Here is a 27095-nt window from a genome sequence, read left to right on the forward strand (position 1 = left end):
TGTAGACTATTATAGTGCCTTTTATTTAAGATCAGAACAATATGTTTTTGTTGTTGTATATATGTATATATGTTTGTACATATTTATTACTCTATTTTATTTGTACGTATCTATTCTATTTATTTTATTTTGTTAGTATGTTTGGTTTTGTTCTCTGTCTCCCCCTTTTAGACTGTGAGCCCACTGTTGGGTAGGGACTGTCTCTATATGTTGCCAATTTGTACTTCCCAAGCACTTAGTACAGTGCTCTGCACATAGTAAGCGCTCAATAAATACGATTGATGATGATGATGTTTTTAAATACTTCATTATCAGTTTCATGGGGATAGAAGCATTAAGGAGCGCACATTCTAATTTTGGAATAATTTTGCAAATTGGGTGAATTTTTATCTGCTTTCTGAGCTGGAATAACAGTTCACATTTTCCGTTTTGAAATATGCGAATCGTCCACCTTGGAGAAATTCTTATGAATGAATTATGAATTATGAATGAATGAGTCCCCCCTTCTAGACTGTGAGCCCACTGTTGGGTAGGGACCGTCTCTATATGTTGCCAACTTGTATTTCCCAAGTGCTTAGTACAGGGCTCTGCACACAGTAAGTGCTCAATAAATACGATTGAATGAATGAATGAAGGAATGAACTACAAGCAACCTTTATTTTCAAGTTGTGATGTTGGTCTCACAGTGTTTGTAGTTGGGGTCATCTGAAACCAAATGGGAGATATTGGTGGCTTTTTATTTAATGGCTTGTGTTAAGCATTTGCTATGTATCAAGCACTGTTCTAAGCGCTGAGGTGGGCACAAGCTAATCAGGTTGGACACAGTCCCGGTTCCACGTCAGGCTCACAGTCTAAGCAATAATTAATAATAATAATTGTGGTATTTGTTAAGCGCTTACTGTGTGCCAGGCACTGTACTAAGCACTGGGATAGATGCGAGCAAATTGGTTAGGACACAGTCTCTGTCCTACATGGAGCGCACAGTCTCAATCCCCATTTTACAGATGAGGGGACTGAGGTACAGAGAAGTGAAGTTGCCCAAGATCACACAGAGGACAAGTGGCAGAGCCATGATGATGATGATGATAGTATTTCTTAAGCACTTACTATGTGCCAAGCACTGTTCTAAGCACTTAAGCGCTTACTACCAGGCACTGTACCAAGTGCAGGGGTAGATACAAGCCATTTGGGTTGGACACAGTCCCTGTCCCACGTGGGGCTCACAGTTTCGATCCCCATTTTACAGATGAGGGAATTGAGGCCCTGAGAAGCAAAGTGACTCGCCCAAGGTCACACAGCAGGTAAGTGGCAGAGCTGGGATTAAAACCCATGTTGTGGTATTTGTTAAGTGCTTTCTTTGTGCCAAGCATTATACTGACACTGGGGTGGGTGCAAGCGAATCAGGTCCCTGTCCCACATAGGGTACACAGTCTCAATCCCCATTTTCCAGATGAGGGAACTGAGGCCCAGAGAAGTGATGTGACTTGCCCAAGGTCACATAGCAGACAATTGGCAGAGGCGGCCATGACTTTCTGACTCCCAAGCCCGTGCTCTATCCCTTAGAATAGTCTACAAATCCATGCTTCTGGATTAGAACCCAGGTCCTCTGACTCTCAGCCCTTTGCTCTTTCCACTAAGCCACGCTGACTTTCCTAAATCATCAGTGACCCCGGAGCCAAGTTCAACTGGTTCTCCTCTTTCCTAATGCTCCTTGACCCCTCTGTCTTCTTTGACCCTTCCACCCACCTCTAGACTGTAAGCCCATTGTGGGCAGGGATTGTCTCTCTATTGCTGTATTGTGCTTTCCAAGCACTTAGTACAGTGCTCTGCACACAGTAGGCACTCAGTAAATACGATTGAATGAATGAATGAATGAGGACCACTACCCTGTCCTTGTTACTCTATAATAATAATAATAATAATGACATTTATTAAGCGCTTACTATGTGCAAAGCACTGTTCTAAGCTCTGGGGAGGTTACAAGGTGATCAGTTTACATGGGGCTCACTGTCTTAATCCCCATTTTACGGATGAGGCAACTGAGGCACAGAGAAGTTAAGTGACTTGCCCAGAGTCACACAGCTGACAATTGGGAGAGCCGGGATTTGAACCCACGGCCTCTGACTCCAAAGCCCGGGCTCTTTCCACTGAGCCACGCGGCTTCTCTATCAGATCTTAGTTTTGCGGACATGCTATGTCTTGCTTCTCTTACCTCTTCAACTGTTCTATCTGTTTCATCTTCGTGTCCTAATCCTCAAACTCAGTTCCCATAAGGCTGAGTCCCCTATTTTTCTCCGTTTACACTCAGTCTTGGGGAATCCATCCCCTTCCATGATTTCTGCTACCACCTCTATGTAGATGATTCCCAAATATACTCCCAAATGTAGCATTAACCTCTCCTCCAGTATTCAACCTCATATCTCCTCTTGCTTCTAAGACATTTCTGCTTGGAATTGCCCACCGGCACCCCAAATTCAACACGCTGAAAACTGAACTTCTCATCTTCTCTCCTAAAACCCTCCTCCCCTTCCCTGTGAGAAGCCGCCTGGCTTAGTTGAAAGAGCACAGGCTTGGAAGTCAGAGGACTTGTTTCCTAATCATTTGTTCATTCATTCAGTCGTATTTATTGAGTGCTTACTATGTGCAGAGCACTTGTACTAAGTTGCCAACTTTTACTTCCCAAGCGCTTAGTACAGTGCTCTGCACACAGTAAGCGCTCAATAAATACGATTAATTAATTGATTGCTTGGGAAAGTACGAAATAATAGACACATTCCCCGCCCATTGGGAGTTTACAGTCTAGAGGGGGAGAAAGATAGTAATATAAATAAATGATAGATATTCATTCAGTCAGTCATATGTGGCTCAGTGAAAAGAGCACGGGCTTTGGAGACAGAGGTCATGGGTTCAAATCCCTGCTTGGCCACTTGTCAGCTGTGTGACTCCGGGCAAGTCACTTAACTTCTCTGTGCCTCAGTTACCTCATCTGTAAAATGGGGATTAAAACTGTGAGCCCCTCGTGGGACAACCCGATCAACTTGTATCCTCCCCGGCGCTTAGAACAGTGCTTTGCACATAGTAAGTGCTTAATCAATGCCATTATTATTATTGAGTGCTTTTGCAGAGCACTGTACTAAACACTTGGAAAGTACAATTGGGCAACAGATATGTACATAAGTGCTGTGGGGCTGGTGAAGGGGCGGGTATGAATAAAAGGAACAAGTCAGGGCGACGCAGAAGCAAGTGGGAGAAGAGAAAAGGAGGCTTAATCCTGGTTCTGCCACGTGTCGGTTGTGTGACCTTGGGCAAATCATTTCACTTTTCCGTGCCTGAGTTTTCCTCAACCGTAAAATGGGGTTGGTACAGAAACACCTGTCGTCCTTTCTATGTGGACTGTGAGCCTCATGCAGGACAGGGACTCTGTCCAACCCAATTAACCTGTGTCTCCCCAAGCACTTAAGTCAGGGCTTGACACACAGCAAGTGCTTAACAAATACTGTAAAAGGAAGAAAAAAATCAGTTTCAATCAATAACAGCCTCATCCTCCTTGTCTCTACAACCCAAAACCATGGTGTCAACCTGAACAGCTCAATGTCAGTCGGCTCTCGCATCCAGTCAACTGCTAAATCCTGCCGAGTATTCCTCCGGAACATTTCCCAGATCTACTCTCTCCCCTCTTCCCAAACATCCCGGCTCTGCCACTTGTCCACTTGTGTGACCTTGGGCAAGGTGCTTCACTTCTCCGAGCCTCAGTTCCCTCATCTATAAAATGGGAATTGAGACAACGAACTCCATGTAGGACAGGGACTCTGTCCAACCCGATTTGCTCGTATGGCTCGTAGAAAACGTTTAACAAGTACCATAATTATAATCCCGGCTCTGCCACTTGTCCGCTGTGTGACCTTGGGCAACTTCACTTCTCTATGCCTCAGTTCCCTCATCTGTAAAATGGGGATTGAGACTGTGAGCTCCATGTAGGACAGGGACTGCATCCAACCCAATTTGCTTGCATCCACCCCAGTGCTTAGAGAAGCAGCGTGGCTCAGTGGAAAGACCATGGGCTTTGGAGTCCGAGGTCAGGGGTTCAAATCCCAGCTCCCCACCTGTCAGCTGTGTGACTTTGGGCAAGTCACTTCACTTCTCTGGGCCTCAGTTCCCTCATCTGTAAAATGGGGATTAAGACTGTGAGCCCCCCGTGGGAGAACCTGATCACTTTGTAACCTCCCCAGTGCTTAGAACAGTGCTTTGCACCTAGTAAGTGCTCAATAAATGCCATTATTAGTAGTAGTAGCAGTACAGTGCCTGGCACATAGTTATGCACTTAACAAATGCCATTATTATTACTATTATTATTATTATTATTATTATTATTATCTACTACCCTGGTTCAAAAGAATGAATCATACTTGCTTAGATTACTGAATCTGTTTTCTCCCCACCACCAGACCACTATCATGCCCACTAACTCCCTGATAACAGTGCTCGCTTGAGGTAGGAGCTGGGAAGAAACATTATTGCTTTTCACTGCCGATTTACTGGTTTCTAGACTGTAAGCCAGTTGTGGGCAGGGATTGTTTCTCTTTATTGCTGAATTGTACATTCCAAGCGCTTAGTACACAGTAAGTGCTCAATAAATATGATTGAATGAATGAGTTTTGAAAAAAATGAAGAGGGCTGATGGAGGCAAGTGGAGGGGGCAGTTGTGATTTTGGAGTGAAAGGAAAAACTACAGAGAAAAGGGCAGAGCAAGAAACTGTAAGCCCGTTTCTAGACTGTAAGCCTGTTGAACACAGGGGTTGTCTCTCTTTATTGCTGAATTGTACTTTCCAAGCGCTTAGTACAGTGCTCTGCACAAAGTGCTCAATAAATACTATTGAATGAATGAAGGAATGAAAGAAAGGCAGGTCAGTGAGGGGAGAAGGGGGTAAAAAGGGAATTGATTTTTCCAGCAATCATTGGGCATAATGTCGGACAAGGTTTTTAGGCTGTTGATTGCATCAGCAGTTCGTTCATTGCGTGATTCTGGATTTTCCATATTGAGCTGATTTGAAACTGGGCTTATGCCTGTAGGGTAATAGCACCATGCAATATCTAGTGGCCACTAGACATTCCTTGGTTGCCCTATCATGCAACTATACATTCTGGAAACAGGGCATTATTCTGTATTTCTGCACATGTACCATAGCATTTTCTGTTACATTTCGTACCCTATCTAAAACCTGTGAATAAGATGAATTGTATTGTGTCATTCTTTTCACTATGTTGTTTCGTGTTCACATGATATTGCGACTAAATATTTCCAGACATCTGTCCTTCTTGTAGTTTTACTGTACCAGAAATAGGTGTAGCAGGACCCTGGTTGGTTTGTTGATCTTCCTTTAGTGGAAGCAAAGTTAAAATATTCCAGGAAATAAATTACAAAGCCCATGAGAAAACATTATGAGTCAGGCAAATATTGACATTTAAAAGAAGAAAATTCTAAATGAATTATTGCAGTATCTGAAGGTAAAACTCCTCTCTTTTTTTAAGAGTTATCTTTAAAACACTGAGGGAAATTAAAATCTATTCTGAATTCTCCTATTCTACCTCCCATTAAACCAATAAATCCTTCAACTTTCAGGGCAATTTAATGGTTGCCTTCCTCGGTGCCTTCTGAAAGATTGTGGACATACCATCTATCATCCCTAATTTTTGCTTCTACTGATCCCTAGTAGATGTAGCCTTTGACTACCCCCTCCCTCTCGGTCTCTGAAACATTCCAGGTTTTCCCTCTCATAACCCTTTCTAAGCCTCTTTCGGATCAAACGTCTTCCTCATGTTTATGATCCACAGTATGACCTGTTCTTTTTTCGGTTGGTATGTAGAATTGACCCACTTCAAGCTTCATTAGGTGCTCCCTTATCCTGAAGAGATTGGGTGAATTATTTGTTTGCTCTGCCTGCCCCCTTCATGGTTTTGGCAAACTTCGGTCCGGAAAGTTGGAAAGCCTCACCTATTGAATCTGCTTTTCCATCTCTTGAGACTCCCAAGACTGAAAGCATCCTGGCTGGCTGGACTTTTCCCTGCTGAGACAGTTTTGTGCCTTGGGATGCCCAAGGCCAGTGTCACACATTGGGAGGCAAGATCAGTTTGGACTCCTCAATGCTAGACTTTCAGTATCCTGGTCATCATCTCATGGCCAGCAAGAGTCCAGGCCAAGGTAAGAAGGAAGCTTAGTGGGATAGAGCACGGGCCTGGGAATCAGAAAGGATTGGGTCCCAATCCCAACTCCAATCAATCAATCAATCAATCGTATTTATTGAGCGCTTACTATGTGCAGAGTACTGTACTAAGCGCTTGGGAAGTACAAATTGGCAACACATAGAGACAGTCCCTACCCAACAGTGGGCTCACAGTCTAAAAGGGGGAGACAGAGAACAGAACCAAACGTACCAACAAAATAAATTAAATAGGATAGAAATGTACAAGTAAAATAAATAAATAAATAAATAAATAGAGTAATAAATATGTACTCCACCACTTGTCTGCTGGGTGACATTGGGTAAGTCACTTCTGTGGCCTAGTGGATAGAGCATAGGCCTGGGACACCAAAGGACCTGGGTTCTAATTCCGACTCCACTTGTCTGCTGTGTGCAATTATGATTTGTGTAAAGCCTGGATGAAAAACAGCTCTCGATTGCAAATATCATGTCATAAATTGCTCAAATTTCATATGTTAGTTTTAATAATAATAATAATAATAATGGCATTTATTAAGCACTTTCTACGTGCAAAGCACTGTTCTAAGCACTGGGGGAGATACAAGGTGATCAGGTTGTCCCACGGGGGGCTCACAATCTTAATCCCCATTTTACAGATGAGGTAATGGAGGCACAGAGAAGTTAAGTGACTTGCCCAAAGTCACACAGCCGATAAGTGGCGGAGCTGGGAGTTTTGATCCTGTTGATAAGTTTTTCCTGTAGCAAAAGGGGAAGGGCTCTCTTATAATTACTTTGTCACCTAAATGCCAATTGCGCATGAATGAAAATTGCTCCCCAGATAAAGATAAGAGAAAAATTCTTAACTTCCAAGGCAGCTGAAGTTCTCTCACTCATGACAAAGCATTTGTCTTTCATCCCAAGGACAGCCTCGGGATGCTGCCTGAGTCATCCTTTTGTGTGCTGGGAATCACGTTCAAGGAAGAAAAGTTATTTTGAGTTAAATCATCGTCAGAAAAGTGGTGAGAAAAGCGGCGTCTAGTGGAAAGAACAGAGGCTTGGAAGCCGGGGACCTGAGATTCCTGGTTCCGAGATTCCCGAGGAGCGGATTCCTGGCTCCGTCACTTGCCTGCTGGGTGACTGTGGGCAAGATCCCTTAACTTCCCTGTGCCTCCGAGCAGCGTGGCGTAGCGGACAGAGCACGGGCTTGGGATTCAGCAGGTCATGAGTTCTAATCCCGGCTCCTCCACTCGTCTACTTTGTGACCTGGGGCAAGTCACATCACTTCTCTGTGCCTCAGTTACCTCATCTGTAAAATGGGTGAGACTGTGCCCAATGTGGGACAGGGACTGTGCCTAACCCGATTTGCTTGTATCCACCCCGGTGCTTAGGACTGTTCCTGGCTCAAAGTAAGCGCTTAACAAATGGCACAGTTATTATTATTAAAGTAGGGATTAAATACCTGTTCTCACGCCTAGTAATAAGAATAATAATAATAATAATAATAATGGCATTTATTAAGCATTTACTATGTGCAAAGCACTGTTCTAAGCACTGGGGAGGTTACAAAATGGCACAATTATTATTATTAAAGTGGGGATTAAATACCTGTTCTCACTCCTAGTAATAATGATAATAATAATAATAATAATGACATTTATTAAGCACTTACTATGTGCAAAGCACTGTTCTAAGCGCTGGGGAGGTTACAAGGTGATCAGGTTGTCCCATGTGGGGCTCACAGTATTAATCCCCATTTTACAGATGAGGTAACTGAGGCACAGAGAAGTTAAGTGACTTGCCCAAAGTCACACAGCTGACATTTGCCGGAGCCGGGGTTTGAACCTACGACCTCTGACTCCAAAGCCCGTAGACTGTGGGCACTACATGGAACAGGGACTGTGTCTGATCTGATGAACTACTGTACACCCTAGCACGTAGTATAGTGCCAGGTACAGAGTAAGCGCTTAACGAATACCGCCGTTATTATCACTGTTCTTTGGGGACCGTGGAATGTGTTTTCACTAGGCAAGCGTGTTGAGGGAATCAAATTTTCTTTTGAAAAGCTGGTCTGGGTCCTGGTTCTCCACGGGATAAGCCTCACACTGGGACCCAACATCGGGTGAGTAGTTCTAAAGCAAACACTCGGGAGTTAACTTAGCAGTCCTCTCCCAAGCGCTTAGTTCAGTGCTCACAGTAAGCGCTCAATAAATGCGATTGAATGAATGAGCAGTAATCCCACTACTGAACTAGGCCCAGGGACCTTGATGTCAAACTGTCTGTCTAAGCCCAGGACTGTGACCTTTCCCTCCCTCAGCTCCGGCCTGGCCCTAGGATAGAAGAGCAGTGTGGCCTAATGGTTAGAGCCCTCCCCATCCCCCCAGCTTAACCTCCTTCCCCTCCCCACAGCACCTGTATATATGGTTGTAGGTATTACTCTATTTATTTTATTTGTACATATTTATTCTATTTATTTTACTTTGTTAATATGTTTTGTTTTGTTGTCTGTCTCCCCCTTCTAGACTGTGAGCCCACACACTGCACACAGGAAGCGCTCAATAAATACGATTGAAGGAATGAATAGAGCACGGGCCTGAGAGTGAGCCGGCCTGGCTTCTAATCCCGGCTCTGCGGCTTGTCACTTCACTGCCCTGGGCCTCAGTTATCCCAACTGTAAAATGAGGATTAAGACTGTGAGCCCTTTGTGGAACAGGGACTGTGTCCAACCCGATTATCTATTATCTACCCAGCACTTAGTACAGTGCTTGGCACACAGTATGCGTTTAACAAATATCATAAAGAAAAAAAACAGTAGTGGTGGGATGAAGCGGTAGTATAGTCAACCAATCAATCAATCAATCGTATTTATTGAGCGCTTACTGTGTGCAGAGCACTGTACTAAGTGCTTGGGAAGTACAAGCTGGCAACATATAGAGACGGTCCCTACCCAACAGTGGGCTCACAGTCTAGAAGGGGGAGACAGAGAACAAAACCAAACATACTAACAAAATAAAAAAAATAGAATAGATAGGTACAAGTAAAATAAATAAATATAGGTATAACTATAGGTATAATAGCAGCTGTCATTTGGGCCTGTGGAAGCACAAATCTACCGAAATCTACCAGCTCCACCTCTGTGTTTTCTAGCTTTTCCAGGCTAATGTTCAGACGTGTTCTAATTACTAAATCCCCTCTCCTCAGTTTCAGTCCAGGGCTGCTGACATGTGCACATAAAAAGCATTTAACAAATACCATTGTTATTAGTAAGAAACCTACAGTGATGTCACTTTTTTTTTCTAACTGCCTGCCTCCTATTGAAAGTTTACCGAATGTCTTCTTTCAAGTCACACGTTTCTTTGAAATGTTACTCCAAATTCAAATTTGAGAATCCATTCTAATATAGGTGCAGTCTGGGAAGTAGTGTGGCTTAGTGAAAAGAGCCCAGGCCTGGGATTCAGAGGGCCTGGGTTCTAATCTTGGCTCTGCCACTTATTTGCTGCGTGGCCTTGGGCAAGTCATTTAGCTTTTCCGTGCCTCAGTTTCCTCATCTGCCAGATGGGGATTAAATCTTATTCCCCAGATTGGTACCCCTGTGCAGGACAGGGACAGTGACAGTGTCCAAACTGATAACCTTGCATCCTGTGCTTAGAACAGTGCTCGGCACATAGTAAGCACTTAACAAGTACCATAATTTATTATAGATTGGGACTGCCAGCACTTGGGGGGATACACGCAAATCGGTTTGGACACAGCCCCTGTCAGGCAAAGGGCTCACAGTCTTAATCCCCATTACAGATAATAATAATAATAATTATGGCATTTGCTAAGCACTAACTCTGTGCCAGGCACTGTACTAAGCACTGGGGTGGATTCAAACACATCGGGTTGGAGGCAGTCTTTGTCCCATGGGGGCTCACAGTCTCGATCCCCATTTTATAGATGAGGTAACTGAGGCCCAGAGAAGTGCAGTGACTTTCCCAGGGCCATACAGCGGACGAGCGGCAGAGCCAGGATTAGAACTCATGACCTTCTGAATCCCAGGCCCCTGCTCTATCCATTATGCCATGCTTCTTCCCTAATGACCTCTTTTTTGCCAAATCCAATGGCCTCTACTCCATCCTAGTCCTCCTTGACCTCTTAGCTGCCTTTGACACTTTGAAGCACTATCCAACTTTGGCTCCGCTGCCACTGTCCACTCCTATCTCTCTGTTTTTCTCTTTTGCAGGCTCTTTCTCTTCCTCCTTCCCTCCCTCTAGTAGTAGGAGTCCCTTCAGGCTCAGTTCTAGGTCCCCTTTTATTCCCCATCTACACCCACTCCCTTAGAGAACTCATTCACTACCGTGGCTTCAACTACCATCTCTACGTGGGTGTTTCCCAAATCTGCCTCTCCATCCCTGGCCTCTCTCAATCAATCGTATTTATTGAGCACTTACTGTGTGCAGAGCACTGTACTAAGCGCTTGGGAAGTCTCTGCAGTCTTGTCCTTCCGGGCATCTCAAACTAAACATGTCCAAAACAGAACTGTTGATCTTCCCTCCCAAACCCTGTCTTCCTCATCAGTGCAGACAACACTACTATCCTCCCTATCTCACAAGCCCATACTCTTGAGGTTATAGTAATAATAATAATTGTGGTATTTGTTAAGCTCCTACTATGTGCCGGGCACTGTGCTAAGTGCTCGGGTGGATACGAGCCAGTGGGGTTGGGACACAGTCCCTGGTCCACGTGGGGCTCATAGTCCACTCCCCATAACGGCTTTCCCCAATTCGCAAGACAGACAAGTGGCAAAGCCAGGATTAGAACCCATGACTGCCTGACTTTCAGGCCCATGCCCTACGACTCATATTGCCCATTCAACCTACATATTTAGTCAGTCAGTCTTATTTATTGAGCGCTAATTGTGTGCAGAGCACTGTACTAAGTACTTGTGAGAGTACAGTATAACAACATAACAGATGTATTCCTGCCCACCATGACTTTGCAGTCTAGAGTCTACGGTCAATGTCACTGAATGTCGCTTCTGCCTTCACAGCATCACAAAAACCCGCCCTCTCTTCCCCATCTGAACTGCTACTACGCTGACCCAGGCACTTATCGTCTGCCACTACTGCATCAACCTCCTTGCTGACCTCCCTGCCTCCTGTCTCTTCCCCACTCCAGTCCATATTTCACTCTCTTGCCTGGATCATTTTTTATAGAATACTTCAGCCCACATCTCCCCAATCTTCAAGAACTTACAGCAGTTGCCCACCCACCTCTGAATCAAAGAGAAACTCCTTTTTGCCCATCTCCTCCTACCTTGCCTCGTGGATTTCATGCTACAGCCCAGCCCTCACACTTTGCTTCTCTATTGTCAGCTTGCTCACCATACCTCAATCTCATCTCGCTCTCTCTCACTGCCGACCCTTTAACCACATCCTTCCTCTGGCTTGGAACTCGCTCCCCCTTTATATATGTGAGACCACTACTCTCCCCACTTTTCAAGTGTTATTAAAATCACATCTCCTCCAAAGCGGCCTTCCCCCACTAAGTCTCCATTTCCCCTACTCCCTCTCCCTTTTGCATCCCCTGTTCACTTGATTCTCTGCCCTTTAAGCTCTCGAGAGTCACCCCACCAGAGCCCCACAACAATTAGGTAATAATAATGATTATGGGATTTGTTAAGTGCTTACCATGTGCCAGGCACGTACTAAACGCTGGGGTAAATACACACAAATAGAGTGGGACACAATCCCTGTTCTACATGGGGCTCACCGTCTCAATCCCCATTTTATGGATGAGGGAACTGAGGCCCAAAGAAGTGAAGTGACTTGCCCAAGGTCACAGAACAGACAAGTGGCAGAGCCGAGATTAGAACCCATGACCTTCTGACTCCCAGCCTGTGCTCTATCCACTGCACCATGCTGATTTCATTATTATTATTATTATTATTATGGTATTTGTTAAGCAAAATATATATCCATAATTAATTTTAATGTCTCCACCCTGTAAGCTCCATGTGTGGAGGGAACATTTCTACCAACTCCATTGTATTATACTCTCCCAAGTGCTTAGTGCAGTGCTCTGCACAAAATAAGCCCCCAATAAATACCATTGGTTGAATGATTGATTACCACTCTGCCTTACTGTGGACAAGACACCAGATTTTATTTTTATGGTGACCATTTAATTTGTGAACTAGCCTCATGGCTATGTGATTGCTGCCTTTACTTACCCTGTAGTACCTAGAGTGATATCGTGCCCACGTTTGAACCTCATCATTTGGCAGTAAGGATTAAGAGAGAATCTGTAATCGAGTATCCTGATCAGCAATGTGTTCCCTTGTTCTTGTTTTTTGTTTAATGCTTTTATTACACTGTCAGAGTTTGGTACCTTGGGGAAAAGTTTGCAGCCTTAGTCAGGAAGCAGATAAGCCTTTGCTTCCTTTTCTCTCCTTGACCAGTTTTCCTGTGTATGCTTTAAGAACGATAATAGCATTATTCCAGTTCTTAGATGTTTTCTCCTATCCAAGGATTGCTGTGATAGCGTACGCTTTCTTATTCTGAGTGTTTGTGTTGATTCTGAGGACTTCCCTCTGTCCTGACCAGTGTTCCCAGTGATTGCCTCTTCATCCCCTTCACCCCTTGCTCTCTCCACCATCCTTTTTTAATCATTCATTCCGGAATATTTTTGTCCAACATGTCATTTGGTGCGACAGGAAGCTAATTATCTATTTTTGCAACAAGAAGACATTCTTCACCGTGAGAATGGGAAATTCATCTGCATGACTGGGTTAGCTGCGGAGTCTTGGAACTGTTCCCCTGGGGGTGTTTTAGTTGGAGCCCAATATGAGCCTATAGGCTTTCTCCAACTCAAACGTGGACAGGTTGAAAAATTCAGGACCAGAGCCACTCAAGCTCTAAGAGCAGCGAGGCTTCGTGGAAAGAGCACGGGCATGGGAGTCAAAGGACATGGCTCTGCCACGTGTCTGCTGTATGACCGTGGGAAGCCACGTCACTTCTCTGGGCCTCAGTTACCTCATCTTTAAAATGGGGATTAAGACTCTAAGCACCACGTGGGACAGCCCGATTACCTTTCCCCCTCCTACCTCACCTCCCTTCTCTCCTTCTAAAGCCCAGCCTGCACCCTCCGCTCCTCTGCTGCTAACCTCCTCATTGTACCTCGTTCTTGCCTGTCCCACCATCAATTCCTGGGCCACCTCCTAAATATGGCTTGGAATGCCCTCCCTCCTCACATCCATCAAACTTGCACACTTCCCCCCTTCAAAGCCCTACTGAAAACTCACCTCCTCCAGGAGGCCTTCCCAGACTGAGCCCCCTTTTCCTCTGCTCCTCCTCCCCTTCCCATTGCTCCAACTCCCTCCCTCTGCTCTACGCCCCTCCCCGCCCCACAGCACCTGTGTATATATGTACATATTTATTCTATTTATTTTATTAATGATGTGTACATAGCTCTAATTCTATTTATATTGATGTTATTTATGCCTGTCTACTTGTTTTGTTTTGTTATCTGTCTCCCCCCTTCTAGACTGTGAGCCCGTTGTTGGGTAGGGATTGTCTCCACTTGTTGCCAAATTGTACTTTCCAAGTGCTTAGTAATAATAATAATAATAATAATAATAATAATAATAATAATAAAATAATGGCATTTGTTAAGCGCTTTCTATGTGCAGAGCACTGTTCTAAGAGCTGGGGAGGGTACAAGGTGATCAGGTTGTCCCACGTGGGGCTCACAGTCTTCATCCCCATTTTACAGATGAGGTAACTGAGGCTCAGAGAAGCTAAGTGACTTGCCCAAGGTCACATAGCAGACATGTGGCGGAGTCGGGATTCGAACCCATGACCTCTGACTCCAAAGCCCGGGCTCTTTCCACTGAGCTACGCTGCTTCTCTAGTACTGTGCTCTGCATACAGTAAATGCTCAATAAATATGATTGAAGGAGAATGAACACCCCAGAGCTTTGAACAGTGCTTGGCACATAGTAAGCACTTAACAAATACCATTATTCTTATTATCATTATTACTATTTTAAGGTGGACAGGCACCAGAATTCAAGGGTAAAGAGGGCATAAGTCCTTAAATCAGTCATGGGAGTTCTCACTGTATATGCAGAGAGAATAATAATAATAATAATAATAATAATAATAATAATAATGCCATTTATTAAGTGCTTACTATGTGCAAAGCACTGTTCTAAGCGCTGATAAAGCCCTGGCTCTAAATTTAGCAGACAGTCCAGCAATTGTGTTTATCGGGCACTTGCTGTATGCAGAGCACTGTACTAAGTGCTTGAGAGAGTACAAAACAACAGAGTTGGTAGACATGTTTCCTGCCCACAATGAGTTTACAGTCTTGAGGGGGAGGCAGATATTAATATAAATAAATAAATGACGGATATGTACATAAGTGCCAAGGGGCTGTTGGAGGGGTGAAAAAATGAAGCAAATCCAGGTGCAGGGGTGATGCAGAAGGAAGTGGGAGAAGAGGAAGTGAGGGCTTAGTCAGGGAAGGCCTCTTGGAGGAGATGTGTCGTCAGTAAGGCTTGAAAGGCAGGGAGAGTAACTGTCTGTCAGATATGAAGAGGGAGGATTCATTCATTCATTCATTCATTCAATCGTATTTATTGAGCGCTTACTGTGTGCAGAGCACTGTACTAAGCGCTTGGGAAGTACAAGTTGGCAATATATAGAGATGGTCCCTACCCAACAGCGGGCTCACAGTCAAAAGGGGGAGACAGACAACAAAACAAAACATATTAACAAAATAAAATAAATAGAATACATATGTACAAGTAAGATAAATAAATAAACAGAGCAATAAATATGTACAAACATATATACAGGTGCTGTGGGGAGGGGAAGGAGGTAAGGCGGAGGGGGTGGGGGGGTGGAGGGGGAGAGGAAGGAGGGAGCTCAGTCTGGGAAGGCCTCCTGGAGAAGGTGAGCTCTCAGTAGGGCTTTGAAGGGAGGAAGAGAGCTAGCTTGGCGGATGGGCAGAGGGAGGGAATTCCAGGTCAGGGGGAGGACGTGGGCCGGGGGTCGACGGCGGGACAGGCGAGAACGAGGCCCAGTGAGGAGGTGAGCAGCAGAGGATGTTCCAGGTCAGAGGCAGGGTGTGGGCGAGAGGACGGCCGCGAGATAGGTGAGATAAAGGTACGGCATTAGAAGAGCAAAGTATTCAGGAAACCCTTACTAGGGACAGCACCAACAGAGTTTTGTTTTCCTTTGCTTTGGCTTTATTACCCTTCCCCCACATCCAACAGGGGAGGTTCCAGAAAGGAAAATCAATCTACCAATCGATTGTATTTATTAAGGAAAGCATTTCAAGCCAGGTTTGACACCGTTTTTTTCCCCTCTGTTTCCCTCCTTGGTAGACCAGGGGTCTCCACAGACTTGGAATATGTAGACCAGGGTCAGCCTGAGCAGGGCTGCATCCCAAAACGCACTGACAAATTGCTTCTGCCATGGGCAGGGAACTTGTCTGCCAACTGTTATCATCATCATCATCATCAGTCGTATTTATTGAGCGCTTACTATGTGCAGAGCACTGTACTAAGCGCTTGGGAAGTACAAATTGGCAACATATAAAGACAGTCCCTACCCAACAGTGGGCTCAGTCTAAAAGGGGGAGACAGAGAACAAAACCAACCGTACTAACAAAATAAAATAAATAGAATAGATATGTACAAATAAAATAAATAAATAAATATATATAGTATAAATATATAACTATATAATAAATATATAACTATATAATAAATATATAACTATATAGTATATAGTTATAGTGTATGCTCCCAGGTTCTTAACAACACAGTGCTTTGTACACAGTAAGACCTCAGTAAATTCAACGATTGATCCCTAATCTTGTTCTCTCCAAATTCTGTTGGGTTTCGCTGGATGTGCAACCTCTTAGGTCATTCACTGAACTTCCATTTTCTTGTTTGCATTCTCCCCAGTAGCATTTTTCTTTTACCCTCTGCCGGATACTTATTTCACAACTTGATTAGTCATCCCCCTTTCCAAAACTGTTGGTATTGTAATGGTTGTTATCTTGGCTTATTTAACCTAGACAATATTTTTGTTCTTCATTTCAGTCTTATCGGTCTCATGGGGCAGGGACTGTGGTGAGATGAATTACCATCTGTTTCCCCAACACTTAACACAGTGCTCAACACATAGTAAGCACAGTGTGCAACGCGTAATAAGCACTTTCTAAGTTCCATTACTACCGCTCATGCTTGTTAGCTATCGGGAACAACTTCTCAGCATTTGCAAACCAAAATGTTTCTAAAATATTCATAGATGGCCATCATCTTACCCGTTAGAGTGTGAGCCCACTGTGGGCAGGGAATATGTCACATCTCTGTTTTGTATTTCCCAAATGCATAGTGCAGTGCATCGCACCCAATGGGTAGTCAGTAAGCACCGTTACTGGTAGTACTACTATTACTTTGTCAATCCATTTGTATAAGACCCGTTTTGTCAGGTCTTTCTTGAAAATAGTTGAGCCGTTGGTTTCTCTTAGAGTAGGGAATGAGTATCTTACTTTTAGGAGATGCATTAACTCTTTCCAGATCAAAGTGAGGTAGGGCCGGAGCTACTGTATGTCGAGGCTAAAAATGGTAAGATAGCCAAATAAGACATGGACAGGATGAATAATTGAAATGTTCAAATAGTCCCCTCGAGCATCAATCAATTGTATCTATTGAGTGCTTACTATAATAATCATAATGATGGTATTTGCTAAGCGCTTCCTATGTGTTAAGCACTCTTCTAAGCACTGGGGTAGATACAAGGTGATCAGGTTATCCCACAAGGGCCTCACAGTCTTACTCCCCATTTTACAAATGAGGTAACTGAGGCACAGAGAAGTGAAGCGACTTGCCCAAAGTCACACAGCTGATAAGTGGCGGAGCCGGGATTAGAACTCATGACCTCTGACTCCCAAGCCCGTGCTCTTTCTTTTCTTTATTATGCACAGAGCACTGTACTGAGCGCTTGGGAGAGTACAACACAACGGAGTTAGCAGACATATTCCCTGCCTATAATGAGCTTATCTCTCTTGAGCTCTCCTGAGTGCTGCATTCAGTTCTCTGATTGAGTGATTGGGATTTTTTAACTCAGTGTTACCAAATTGTGGGCCCCTAAAATGAGATTCAGACAGTTTTGTGATCTCTTTTGGGATAGGGACTGTTTCTGATCTCATAACCCTGTATCTAAGCCAGTGCTTAGCACATCCCCCTCTTCACTGTAAGCCATTGTTGGCAGGGAATACGTCCGTTATATTGTACTCAACCAAACGTTAGTACAGTACTCTGCACACAGTAAGCATGGACTAAATGCAATTGACAGACTGACTGACTTAGTAAGGTCTTAATAAATACCATAATTATTATTATTATTGTGAAAGCAAATGTAAGATTCGAGAGTGACCTGGCGCTATTTAAAAGAACATTTCCCATTGAATAATAAGAAGCCTGTAGAATGTCAGAAATGAGAACATTTCATTCCGATCTTTTCCAAATTGCTTCCTCCTTCCAGAATGGACCTTTTGAAACTGTTTCTGAAGTGGCATTAGCTTTTTGTAGAAACGAAAGGAAGCTTCTGTTCCTGAAAGTTAAAAGGGGGAAAATACACAAAAAGAGCGAAGTCCTCGAAAGGGCTAATTCAATTAGTCTCCAAGTAGCACCTCTGAAAGAACATTTTATTTTCAATTCTTAGGTCTGGAGTGTAGGTTCACAGCTCTGTAGGAGTTTGTCCTAAGCTCATGAACCATCTGAGTGGTTTAAATATATTATGAGACATGGTTTTGTACTTCTTTTACATAAAGAATGAAAGCTTCTCATCTCAGGCTATCTTTTATTTCAATCCAGGTTATTATTGTGGTATTTGTTCAGTGCTTACTATGTGCTAAGCACTGTTCCAAGCACTGGGGTAGATACAAGGTGATCAGGTTGTCCCACATGGCGCTCAAAGTCTTAATCACCATTTGACATACGAGGAAACTGAGGCACAGAGAAGTTAAGTGGTTTGCCCAAGGTCACACAGCAGACAAGTGGCGGAGCCGGGATTTGAACCTACGTCCTCTGACTCCCAAGCCTGTGCTGTTTTCACTAAGCCACGCTGCTTGTCTCCATAATTACATTATTAATGGTGCTCTTCTGATTTTTCTCCGAATTTGCGGGGAAGAACACCCGATAGCACTTTTCTGTCTGGATTGCTTATATTGAGATAACTGAGTGAATGGTCCATAATGGTCTGAGATGTTATTGTGAACAATCAGTGGTGTTTATTGAGTGCTTACTCTGCGCAGAGCACTGTGCTCAGCACTTAGGAGACTACAATATGACAGAATTTGTGGGGGGGAGTTGGTAGTGGGTAATAGTAGCCCACAAGGAGGTTACAATCTAGAGAGGGAGATGGACATTAAAATTAATTATGGAGAAAGAAGTAGCATGGGCTACTGCATAGGCCTGGGTTCTAATTCCGATCCCGCCCCTTGTCTGCTGTGAGAAATTGGACAAGTCACTTAACTTCTCTGCCTCAGTTACCTCCTCTGTACAATGGGGATTATGTTTGTGAGCCCCATGTGGGACAGTGACTGTGTCCAACCTGATTAGTTTGGATCTACCCCAGCACTTAGAACAGTGCTTGACACAGAGTAAGCACATAACAAATACCATCATCATAATTTTTTCACAATTCTCCACTACCGAAAAAATACTCAATCAGGTGCATGTCTAAGAGTGGACTGTGGGACAAGAATCTACAGTAATCAACAGTGGAATGATTGTTTTTACACTGTACTTGAGCCCTAACCAAGCAGCGTGGCTCAGTGGAAAGAGCCCGGGCTTTGGAGTCAGAGGTTATGGGTTCAGATCCCGCCTCCACCAATTCTTTGGGCAAGTCGCTTAACTTCCCTAGGCCTCAGTTACCTTATCTGTAAAATGGGGACGAAGACTGTGAGCCCCCCGTGGGTCAACCTGATCACCTTGTAACCTCCCCAGTGCTTAGAACAGTGCTTTGTACATAGCGCTTAATAAATGCCATCATTATTATTATAACCATTCAATATAGGATGGACGTTGGGCCTCAGAAAATATGTTAGTAAAACAGGCCTGCAAACAATGATATCATAAAATAATCTGGGATTTTTTTAAGATTGTTTCTGTGGGACTGCTGAAACAAAGAGGCCAGTGACGAATGAATTCAGATTTTTTGTGTTGCTGTTCATTTAGCCTAATTTACGAATTGGAGTAAGGAAGCAAATGATACAGTGCTCTGCACACAGTAAGCGCTCAATAAATACAATTGAATGAAATGATCTTTTAAGTACTTCATTTACATACTGGATTGTTTTACTTGTCTACTCTGAATATTTTTTGGCTCATGATCCACTTAAGTCTAAGGCATTCATTTTGGGTTTTTTTTAAGAAACTAGTTCAAGTAGGGAAGCCATAACTCTGGCCTTTAACTGAGAGATGATATTTAAAACTATTTGAAGCACCCAGAATCAGGGGTTTTCTACCCTTAACATGGACATGTTTTGAAAGCACAGTTCTCTTGCGGTTAAAGGGAACACACCTGTGAGAGCTGGACATTAAGATCCTGTAACCTATAGAATACCCAGATATGGAAAAACTGCCCAAATAGTGGAAATCAGAGTGTTATTTATTGAGCATTTACTATGTGCCTACTTCTCTACTACTAGAGAAGCAGCGTGGCTCAGTGGAAAGAGCCTGGGCTTTGGAGTCTGAAGTCAGGGGTTCAAATTCCGGCTCTGCCAATTGCCAGCTGTGTGACTTTGGGCAAGTCACTTCACTTCTCCGGGCCTCAGTTCCCTCATCTGTAAAATGGGGATGAAGACTGTGAGCCCCCCGTGGGACAACCTGATCACCTTGTAACCTCCCCAGCGCTTAGAACAGTGCTTTGCACACAGTAAGCGCTTAATAAATGCTATCATTATTATTATTATTATGTGCCGAGCACTGTACTGAGTGCTTGAGAGAGAACAATACAACAGAGTTAGTGGAAAGAATGTGTCCCTTGGAGTCACAGCTCTGCCACTTGCCTGCTGTGTGACACTGAGTCACTTAATTTCTCCGTGGTTCAGTTTCCTCATCTATGAAATGGGGATTCAGTGTCTATTCTCCCTCTTAGAATGCAAGCCCCATGTGGGGCAGGGACTGTGTCTAACCTGATTATCCTGAATCTGCCCCAGTGCTTACTACAGTGCTTGGCCCAAAGTAAGCCCTTAACAAAGACTACTATCATCGTTATATCATATCTCTATTTTGCCCCCAAGCAGATTGTCAGTTGTTACGTATCTGCCCCCCCACATTGCCTCAGCGGTATATAGATGTCTTAATTGCATATTCTGCTTGAGGTCAGGGTGTCTCCCATTATAAATCGCAGATGAAACTCATTTTCAGGATTAGGTATGTACACACCCACCCACACGCACATAGGAAAGCAAGCAAACTGACAGGCATGGGTATAATAATAATAATGATGACGGCATTTATTAAGCGCTTACTATGTGCAAAGGTTACAAGGAGATCAGGTTGTCCCACGTGGGGCTCACAGTCTTAATCCCCATTTTACAGATGAGGGAACTGAGGCCCAGAGAAGTGAAGTGACTTGCCCAAAGTCACGCAGCTGACAATTGGCAGAGCCGGGATTCGAACCCATGACCCCTGACTCCAAAGCCTGGGATCATCATCATCATCATCAATCGTATTTATTGAGCGCTTACTATGTGCAGAGCACTGGACTAAGCGCTTGGGAAGTACAAATTGGCAACATATAGAGACAGTCCCTACCCAACAGTGGGCTCGCAGTCTAAAAGGGGGAGACAGAGAACAAAACCAAACATACTAACAAAATAAAATTAATAGAATAGATATGTACAAGTAAAATAAATAAATAAATAAATAGAGTAATAAATATGTACAAACATATACATATATACAGGTATAATAATAATAATGGCATTTATTAAGCACTTTGTGTAAAGCACTGTTCTAAGCGCTGGGAGGTTACAAGGTGATCAAGTTATCCCACGGGGTGCTCACAGTCTTAGCCCCCATTTTACAGATGAAGGAACTGAGGCACAGAGAAGTTATTTTCCATTGAGCCATGCTGCTTCTCCAGCAGCATAGTATAGCAGGGTTACAGTATAGCAGGGTTACGTACTTTTTTTTTTTAATGGCATTTCTTAAGCACTTACTGTGTGCCACACAGTGTTCTAAGCACTAGGGTAGGTACAGGGTCATTAGGTTTGACACAGTCCATGGCCCACATGGGAATTAAAGTCGTAAACCGTATTTTAAAGATGAGGCAACTGAGGCACAGAGAAGTGAAGTGACTGGCCCAAGGTCACCCTGCAGACAAGTGACGGAACCGGGATTGGAACCCAGGTCATCTTGACTCCGAGGGCTGTGCTCTACCCACTAGGCCATGCTGTTTCTCTCTGGGCTTTACCAATTGTGGGGTCCATGGAGGATGCCTGTCTCTACATATGTGTGCACACACTCACAAGCACTTACACACATGATATGGAATTGTTGTCTCCCCGGATCTGCTCCATTGCATGGGACTGGCCTTGGTCTGATGACCATGGCGACCAAGGAGATTTAGTTCGGGGCTTCCCTCTACACAAGTGTTCAGGATATGTCACCCCGCTCCTCAGAAAACCCCAGCGATTGCCCATCCACCTCCGCATCAAACAAAAACTCTTCACCATTGGCTTTAAAGCACTCCACCACCCTGCCCCCTCCTACATCATCATCATCAATCGTATTTATTGAGCGCTTACTGTGTGCGGAGCACTGTACTAAGCGCTTGGGAAGTACAAGTTGGCAACATATAGAGACAGTCCCTACCCAACAGTGGGCTCACAGTCTAAAAGGGGGAGACAGAGAACCAAACCAAACATACTAACAAAATAAAATAAATAGAATAGATATGTACAAGTTAAATAAATAAATAGAGTAACAAATATGTACAAACATATATACATATATGCAGGTATATATGTACCTGTATATCACCTTGCTTCTCTTCTTCTACAATCAGCCCTCACACTTCACTCTGCTAGTGCTCCTCCTCCTTCCCTTCCCCACAGCACCTGTATATATGTATATATGTTTGTACAGATTTATTACTCTATTTATTTTACTTGTACCTATCTATTCTATTTATTTTATTTTGTTAATATGTTTTGTTTTGTTGTCTGTCTCCCCCTTCTAGACTGTGAGCCCACTGTTGGGTAGGGACCGTCTCTATATGTTGCCAACTTGTCCTTCCCAAGCGCTTAGTACAGTGCTCTGCACACAGTAAGCGCTCAATAAATATGATTGATTGATTGATTGATTGGTAGTGCTAACCTTCTCACTTTTCCTCCATCTCGCCCGTCTCGCTGCCAGCCCCTGACCCACGACCTGCCTCTGGCCTGGAACGCCCTCCCTCCTCAAATCCAGCAGACAATTACTCTCCCGCCCTTCAAAGCCGTACTGAAGGCACACCTCCTCCAAGAGGCCTTCCCAGACTAAGCCCCAGTTTTCCTCATCTCTCACTCCCTTCTGCGTCACCCTGGCTTGCTCACTTTGCTCTTCCCCATCCCCCAGCCCCACTCGATGTCTCACTTTGATGTCTCTTCCCCACTCAAGACCCTAAGGTTGTTGTGGGCAGGGAATGTGACTGTTTATTGTTGTATTCTCCTCAGTGCTTAGTACAGTGCTCTGCACACAGTAAGCACTCAATAAATACAATTGATAGAATGAATCACCTCCCGCCAGAGCCGGTGTCTCCCTGTAGAGACAAAAATACCAGGGAAATCTACCATAAACAAAGCAGAAGCAGTGAACAAAGCAGTCTTCGGGGAGTGAAAGCTCATTGTAATCAGGGAACATGTCTCCCGACTCCACTGTATTCCCCCAAGCATCTAATGCAGTGCTCTGGACACAGTAAGTGCTCAATAAATACCACTGATTGATTGATTGATTGAAGCAGTAGCAGATGAGGATAGTAAGCAGGTCTTACCATTGCTTAGGATGCTAGAACTCAATCAGTCAATCACTCTTATTTATCCCCAGTGCTTAGAACAGTGCTTTGCACATAGTAAGCACTTAATAAATGTCATTATTATTATTACTGTTATTATTATTATTATTATTAACCACTTACTCTATGTAGAGCACTGTATTAAGTGCTTGGATCTGTACCCTCTAAGTATTTGATATTCCCCCTACCTTCAGCCTCACAGCACTCAAATATATATATATCCCTAATCTTTTTATTTAAATTAATGCCTATCTCCCCCTGTAGATTGTAAGCTCTGTAAGAAACTGTCAAGGGCTGTACACCAGAGTTGTTAGACACATTCCTTTCCCAGAGCAAACTTACAGACTAAGCAGGGAGACTGAGAGTGTGTGTGTGCATGCGTGTTTGTGTGTAAAACAAAAAAAAGCTAAGTTTGTCATTGCTATTGAAAGAATGTCCACTTTCTCATCTATGATATTGGAAATGGGTATAGGTTTCTGGTTTTTTTTTTCATTCTTTTATCCCATTAACTCTTGAATTTGTATTAAATAACATATTTGTTGCCTCATGCTGGAAACCAACTGGTGGATTGTGGACATGAAATAGCTGGGTTTGGAGTCCAAGACGCTCATTCCACAGTTTCTTTTGGATCCAAGTAAATTAAAGACTTACGGGGGCTGTGTTTGTTCCCAAAGGCAAAGTCTAATCAGAATGAAGGTACAGACTCTTTTAGAGTGTCATCATTTGGTAATTTAAGTAGTGTCCTTCCAGGAAATTCAGTAAGAGGAACTCCTATATTGGTACAGAAAGAATTTCTCGAACCGAAGGGACATTATCTGTTGAGCAGCCACTGAACTAGCCAGAATTGAGGAAAACAAAATGTTTTCAAGAGATTTGGGTTTTTTGTTGTAATCTACTATAACGGTTTTGGATCACGTAAGCTTGGGGGAAATGAGGCAGATTTTCCACAATATAATTTAACAGGATGCTTATTTTTAAAAAATTAAGATTTATGTATTACATATAAAATTGGTCAATAAGAGGTTATTTCATGCTTCATTAGTCTTGTTTATGCTTTCAGATGGTTTATAGCTGGAACTCTTTAACTCAGAGTAGGAAAAAATGCTAACTGCTATGTATCTTTGCTACATCTTATTTCTAAAAATGTTTGGCAAATTATATAATTTAGTGGAAGTCTTCTATTAAACTGGGAACTACATATCATAGTTTAAAATATTTATTTTCCCTGAGGAAAATAAAGCATTTCTTATTTCAGTAAAAAGTGAACATTGCAGTACAAGAGAGAAGGGAAAGCTTTTTTTAAACTATTTTAGGTTTACTGATAGTAACAGCTTTTCACAGAATTGATGGATGGAGAAAGAGTCCAGTCTATATAGTGGAGCACCTGTCCACCCTAAATTGTTATTTCTAAAGAATCACTATGTCATTTTCCCTTTTCCTGTTTCCTGTGTGCACGAAATATCTTTTGTGGTTAAACATATTTCTTCTATTTATTTTATTTTGTTAATATGTTTTGTTTTGTTCTCTGTCTCCCCCTTCTAGACTGTGAGCCCGCTGTTGGGTAGGGACCGTCTCTATATGTTGCCAACTTGTACTTCCCAAGCGCTTAGTACAGTACTCTGCACACAGTAAGCGCTCAATAAATACGATCGAATGAATGAATGAATGAAATGAAGCCACAGTGTCGTTTCAGTCAATTTTCCAAACTTTTTCTTAATTGCATCAAAAGTGACTGAAATTTTTCCTCTCTTTCCTTTCGCCTTAGACTGGCAACCTGAATAAGACTCTTTATCCAGATTTTTGTAATTTGAGAAAAACCAGACTCATGTTTTTATAATGGGCATGTTTATTCTTCTGGTATTTGCTCTCATAAATGGAATGCTCCTTGTTCCTTCCCTTTCAGTAACTTTATGAAACTTATTGTTTTTGTCTTGTCCTGTTTTCCCCTTAGTATTGTAAGCTCCACAGAGAGAGGGATTGTGTTCCTTCTGCTGTAATTTCTCACTGCACTTGGTATGTGCTCTCTACAAAGAAATTATTCAACTAGAATAGTAAATAAATAAAAATAAGAATAGTGATCAATCGGTCAGTGGTATTTATTGAGCGCTTATTGTGTGCAGAGCACTCGACTAAGTGCTTGGGAGAGTAAAGTAAACAGAGCTGGTAGACACATTCCCTGCCCACAACGAGTATACAGTCTAGAGAGTCTCCATATTCAAGAGATCCAGATTGAGAAAGGAGCACATTTAGAAGTACCTCACACACACTGGTGGAATAATGAGAGATCCTAAGACAGATGTCAGTGGTTGATCTGATATGAAGGAATATAAAAAGGCCAGAGGGAAATGAAATTGTCCTAGATTGCAAAAGATAAAAATTTTAAAATGGGAGGCCTGGGCAGAAATTGCTGCAGTAATGAGTTCCTAGGGATTTGGCTCTGAGAATGGAAAGGAAGAAACTAGGAAGCTGAGAATGTGGGAGCTTAATAAAAAATATCCAGGCAGTTCCATTACAGTCAGAGAGCATTACCCTGATTTGACGAGAATAGAGGCAATCAGAATAGTCAGTTTGAAAAACAAAACCAACCCCAAAAAATATATGGCATTCACTGATTTGCCACATATTTCCCTAAAGTAAACCCCAGATTGTTGATTTTTCTTTTCTATTTAATTTCTTTGGTCTGTAGTGGCAATGTGTTTAAAACTTTTGCATGCATTTTCAAAGACTGTATTCTTATCTTTAAGGAATCCAGAATGTCCTCAGCCTCTTCTGTGCAGTTCTTACAGAAAACAAGGTTCTGTTCCATTCCGCAAGCTTCCAGAGACTTAGCGATGCTTGCAGGGCGCTGGAGTCCTTAATGTTTCCTCTTAAATATAGGTGAGATTTTTCGTAGCTTTCTTGAACAGTAATAATAATAATAATAGTTCTGGTATTTGTTAGGTGCTTATTATGTGCCAAGCACTGTTCTAAGCACTGGGCTGGATACAAGTTAATCAAGTTGGACTCAGACCCCGTCCCACATGGGGCTCACACTCTTAATCCCCATTTTGCAGATGAGAGAACTGAGGCCCAGAGAAGTGAAGTGATTTGCCCAAGGTCACACAGCAGACAAGCTGCGGAGCCGGGATTAGAACCCAGGTCCTTCTGAGTCCCAGGACCTTGCTCTGTCCACTAAGCCACGCTTTAGTCTCGTATGGTGTGGCCATATTTTGGTGGTACATGTCAGAGACTGAAGAGATAAATTTGGAGGAGGAACCAGGAGAGCACTCGTACACGGTGTCCCCATCTCTAGAGAATTAATTTACATTTTTGCACCTAGAGTTTCTGTGAATTGTGATATTGCCCTCAAGGACTGCGACTGGGGAGTTGTGCTTAGTTGGTCCTATATCTGGCCCTGCCCAGGTTCGGGGGAAGGGAATGGAATCTCCCACGTTGAGCTGTTCTGATGCACTCCTGGGATTGATTCATTTATTCCATTGTGTTTATTGAGTTCTTACTGCGTGCAGAGCACTGTACTAAGCGCTTGGGAGAGTACAATAGAATGTGTCCTCAGACTTCCAGTCACACCCACAATGACATTTTTGCAGATGGGCTAGTAGCCCCACAGCCACTACACTTGACCTAGAGTTGGATTCCCCTCTTGTCTACGTTTGGGCCACAAGGAACTCATGAATAAATGATTTGTTTGTAAATTGGACAATATAAAAGATTATAACAGCCTTGTGGAAATAATATGGGGCCGATAGGCAGGAGACCTGAGTTCTAGTCCCAGCTCAGCCACTCATTTCTCATGTGACGTCGGGCAAGTCACTTAACCTCTCGGGACTTCAGT

At 43.2% G+C, this 27095-nt stretch overlaps 1 protein-coding gene across 4 annotated transcripts in view; it reads left to right on the forward strand.

Annotated features, from left to right (window-relative positions):
* Positions 1 to 27095, forward strand: part of SBF2 (SET binding factor 2) — a 586574-nt gene that overhangs the window by 348877 nt on the left and 210602 nt on the right. For all 4 annotated transcript variants that reach the window (XM_038765198.1, XM_038765199.1, XM_038765200.1 and 1 more), the window contains exon 7: positions 26008 to 26140. In XM_038765198.1, coding sequence (XP_038621126.1) covers positions 26008 to 26140 — 133 coding nt within the window. The remainder of the gene's footprint in view (positions 1 to 26007; positions 26141 to 27095) is intronic.

This window comes from Tachyglossus aculeatus, chromosome 22 (genome assembly GCF_015852505.1).
Source record: "Tachyglossus aculeatus isolate mTacAcu1 chromosome 22, mTacAcu1.pri, whole genome shotgun sequence".
Classification (NCBI taxonomy): Eukaryota; Metazoa; Chordata; class Mammalia; order Monotremata; family Tachyglossidae; genus Tachyglossus; species Tachyglossus aculeatus.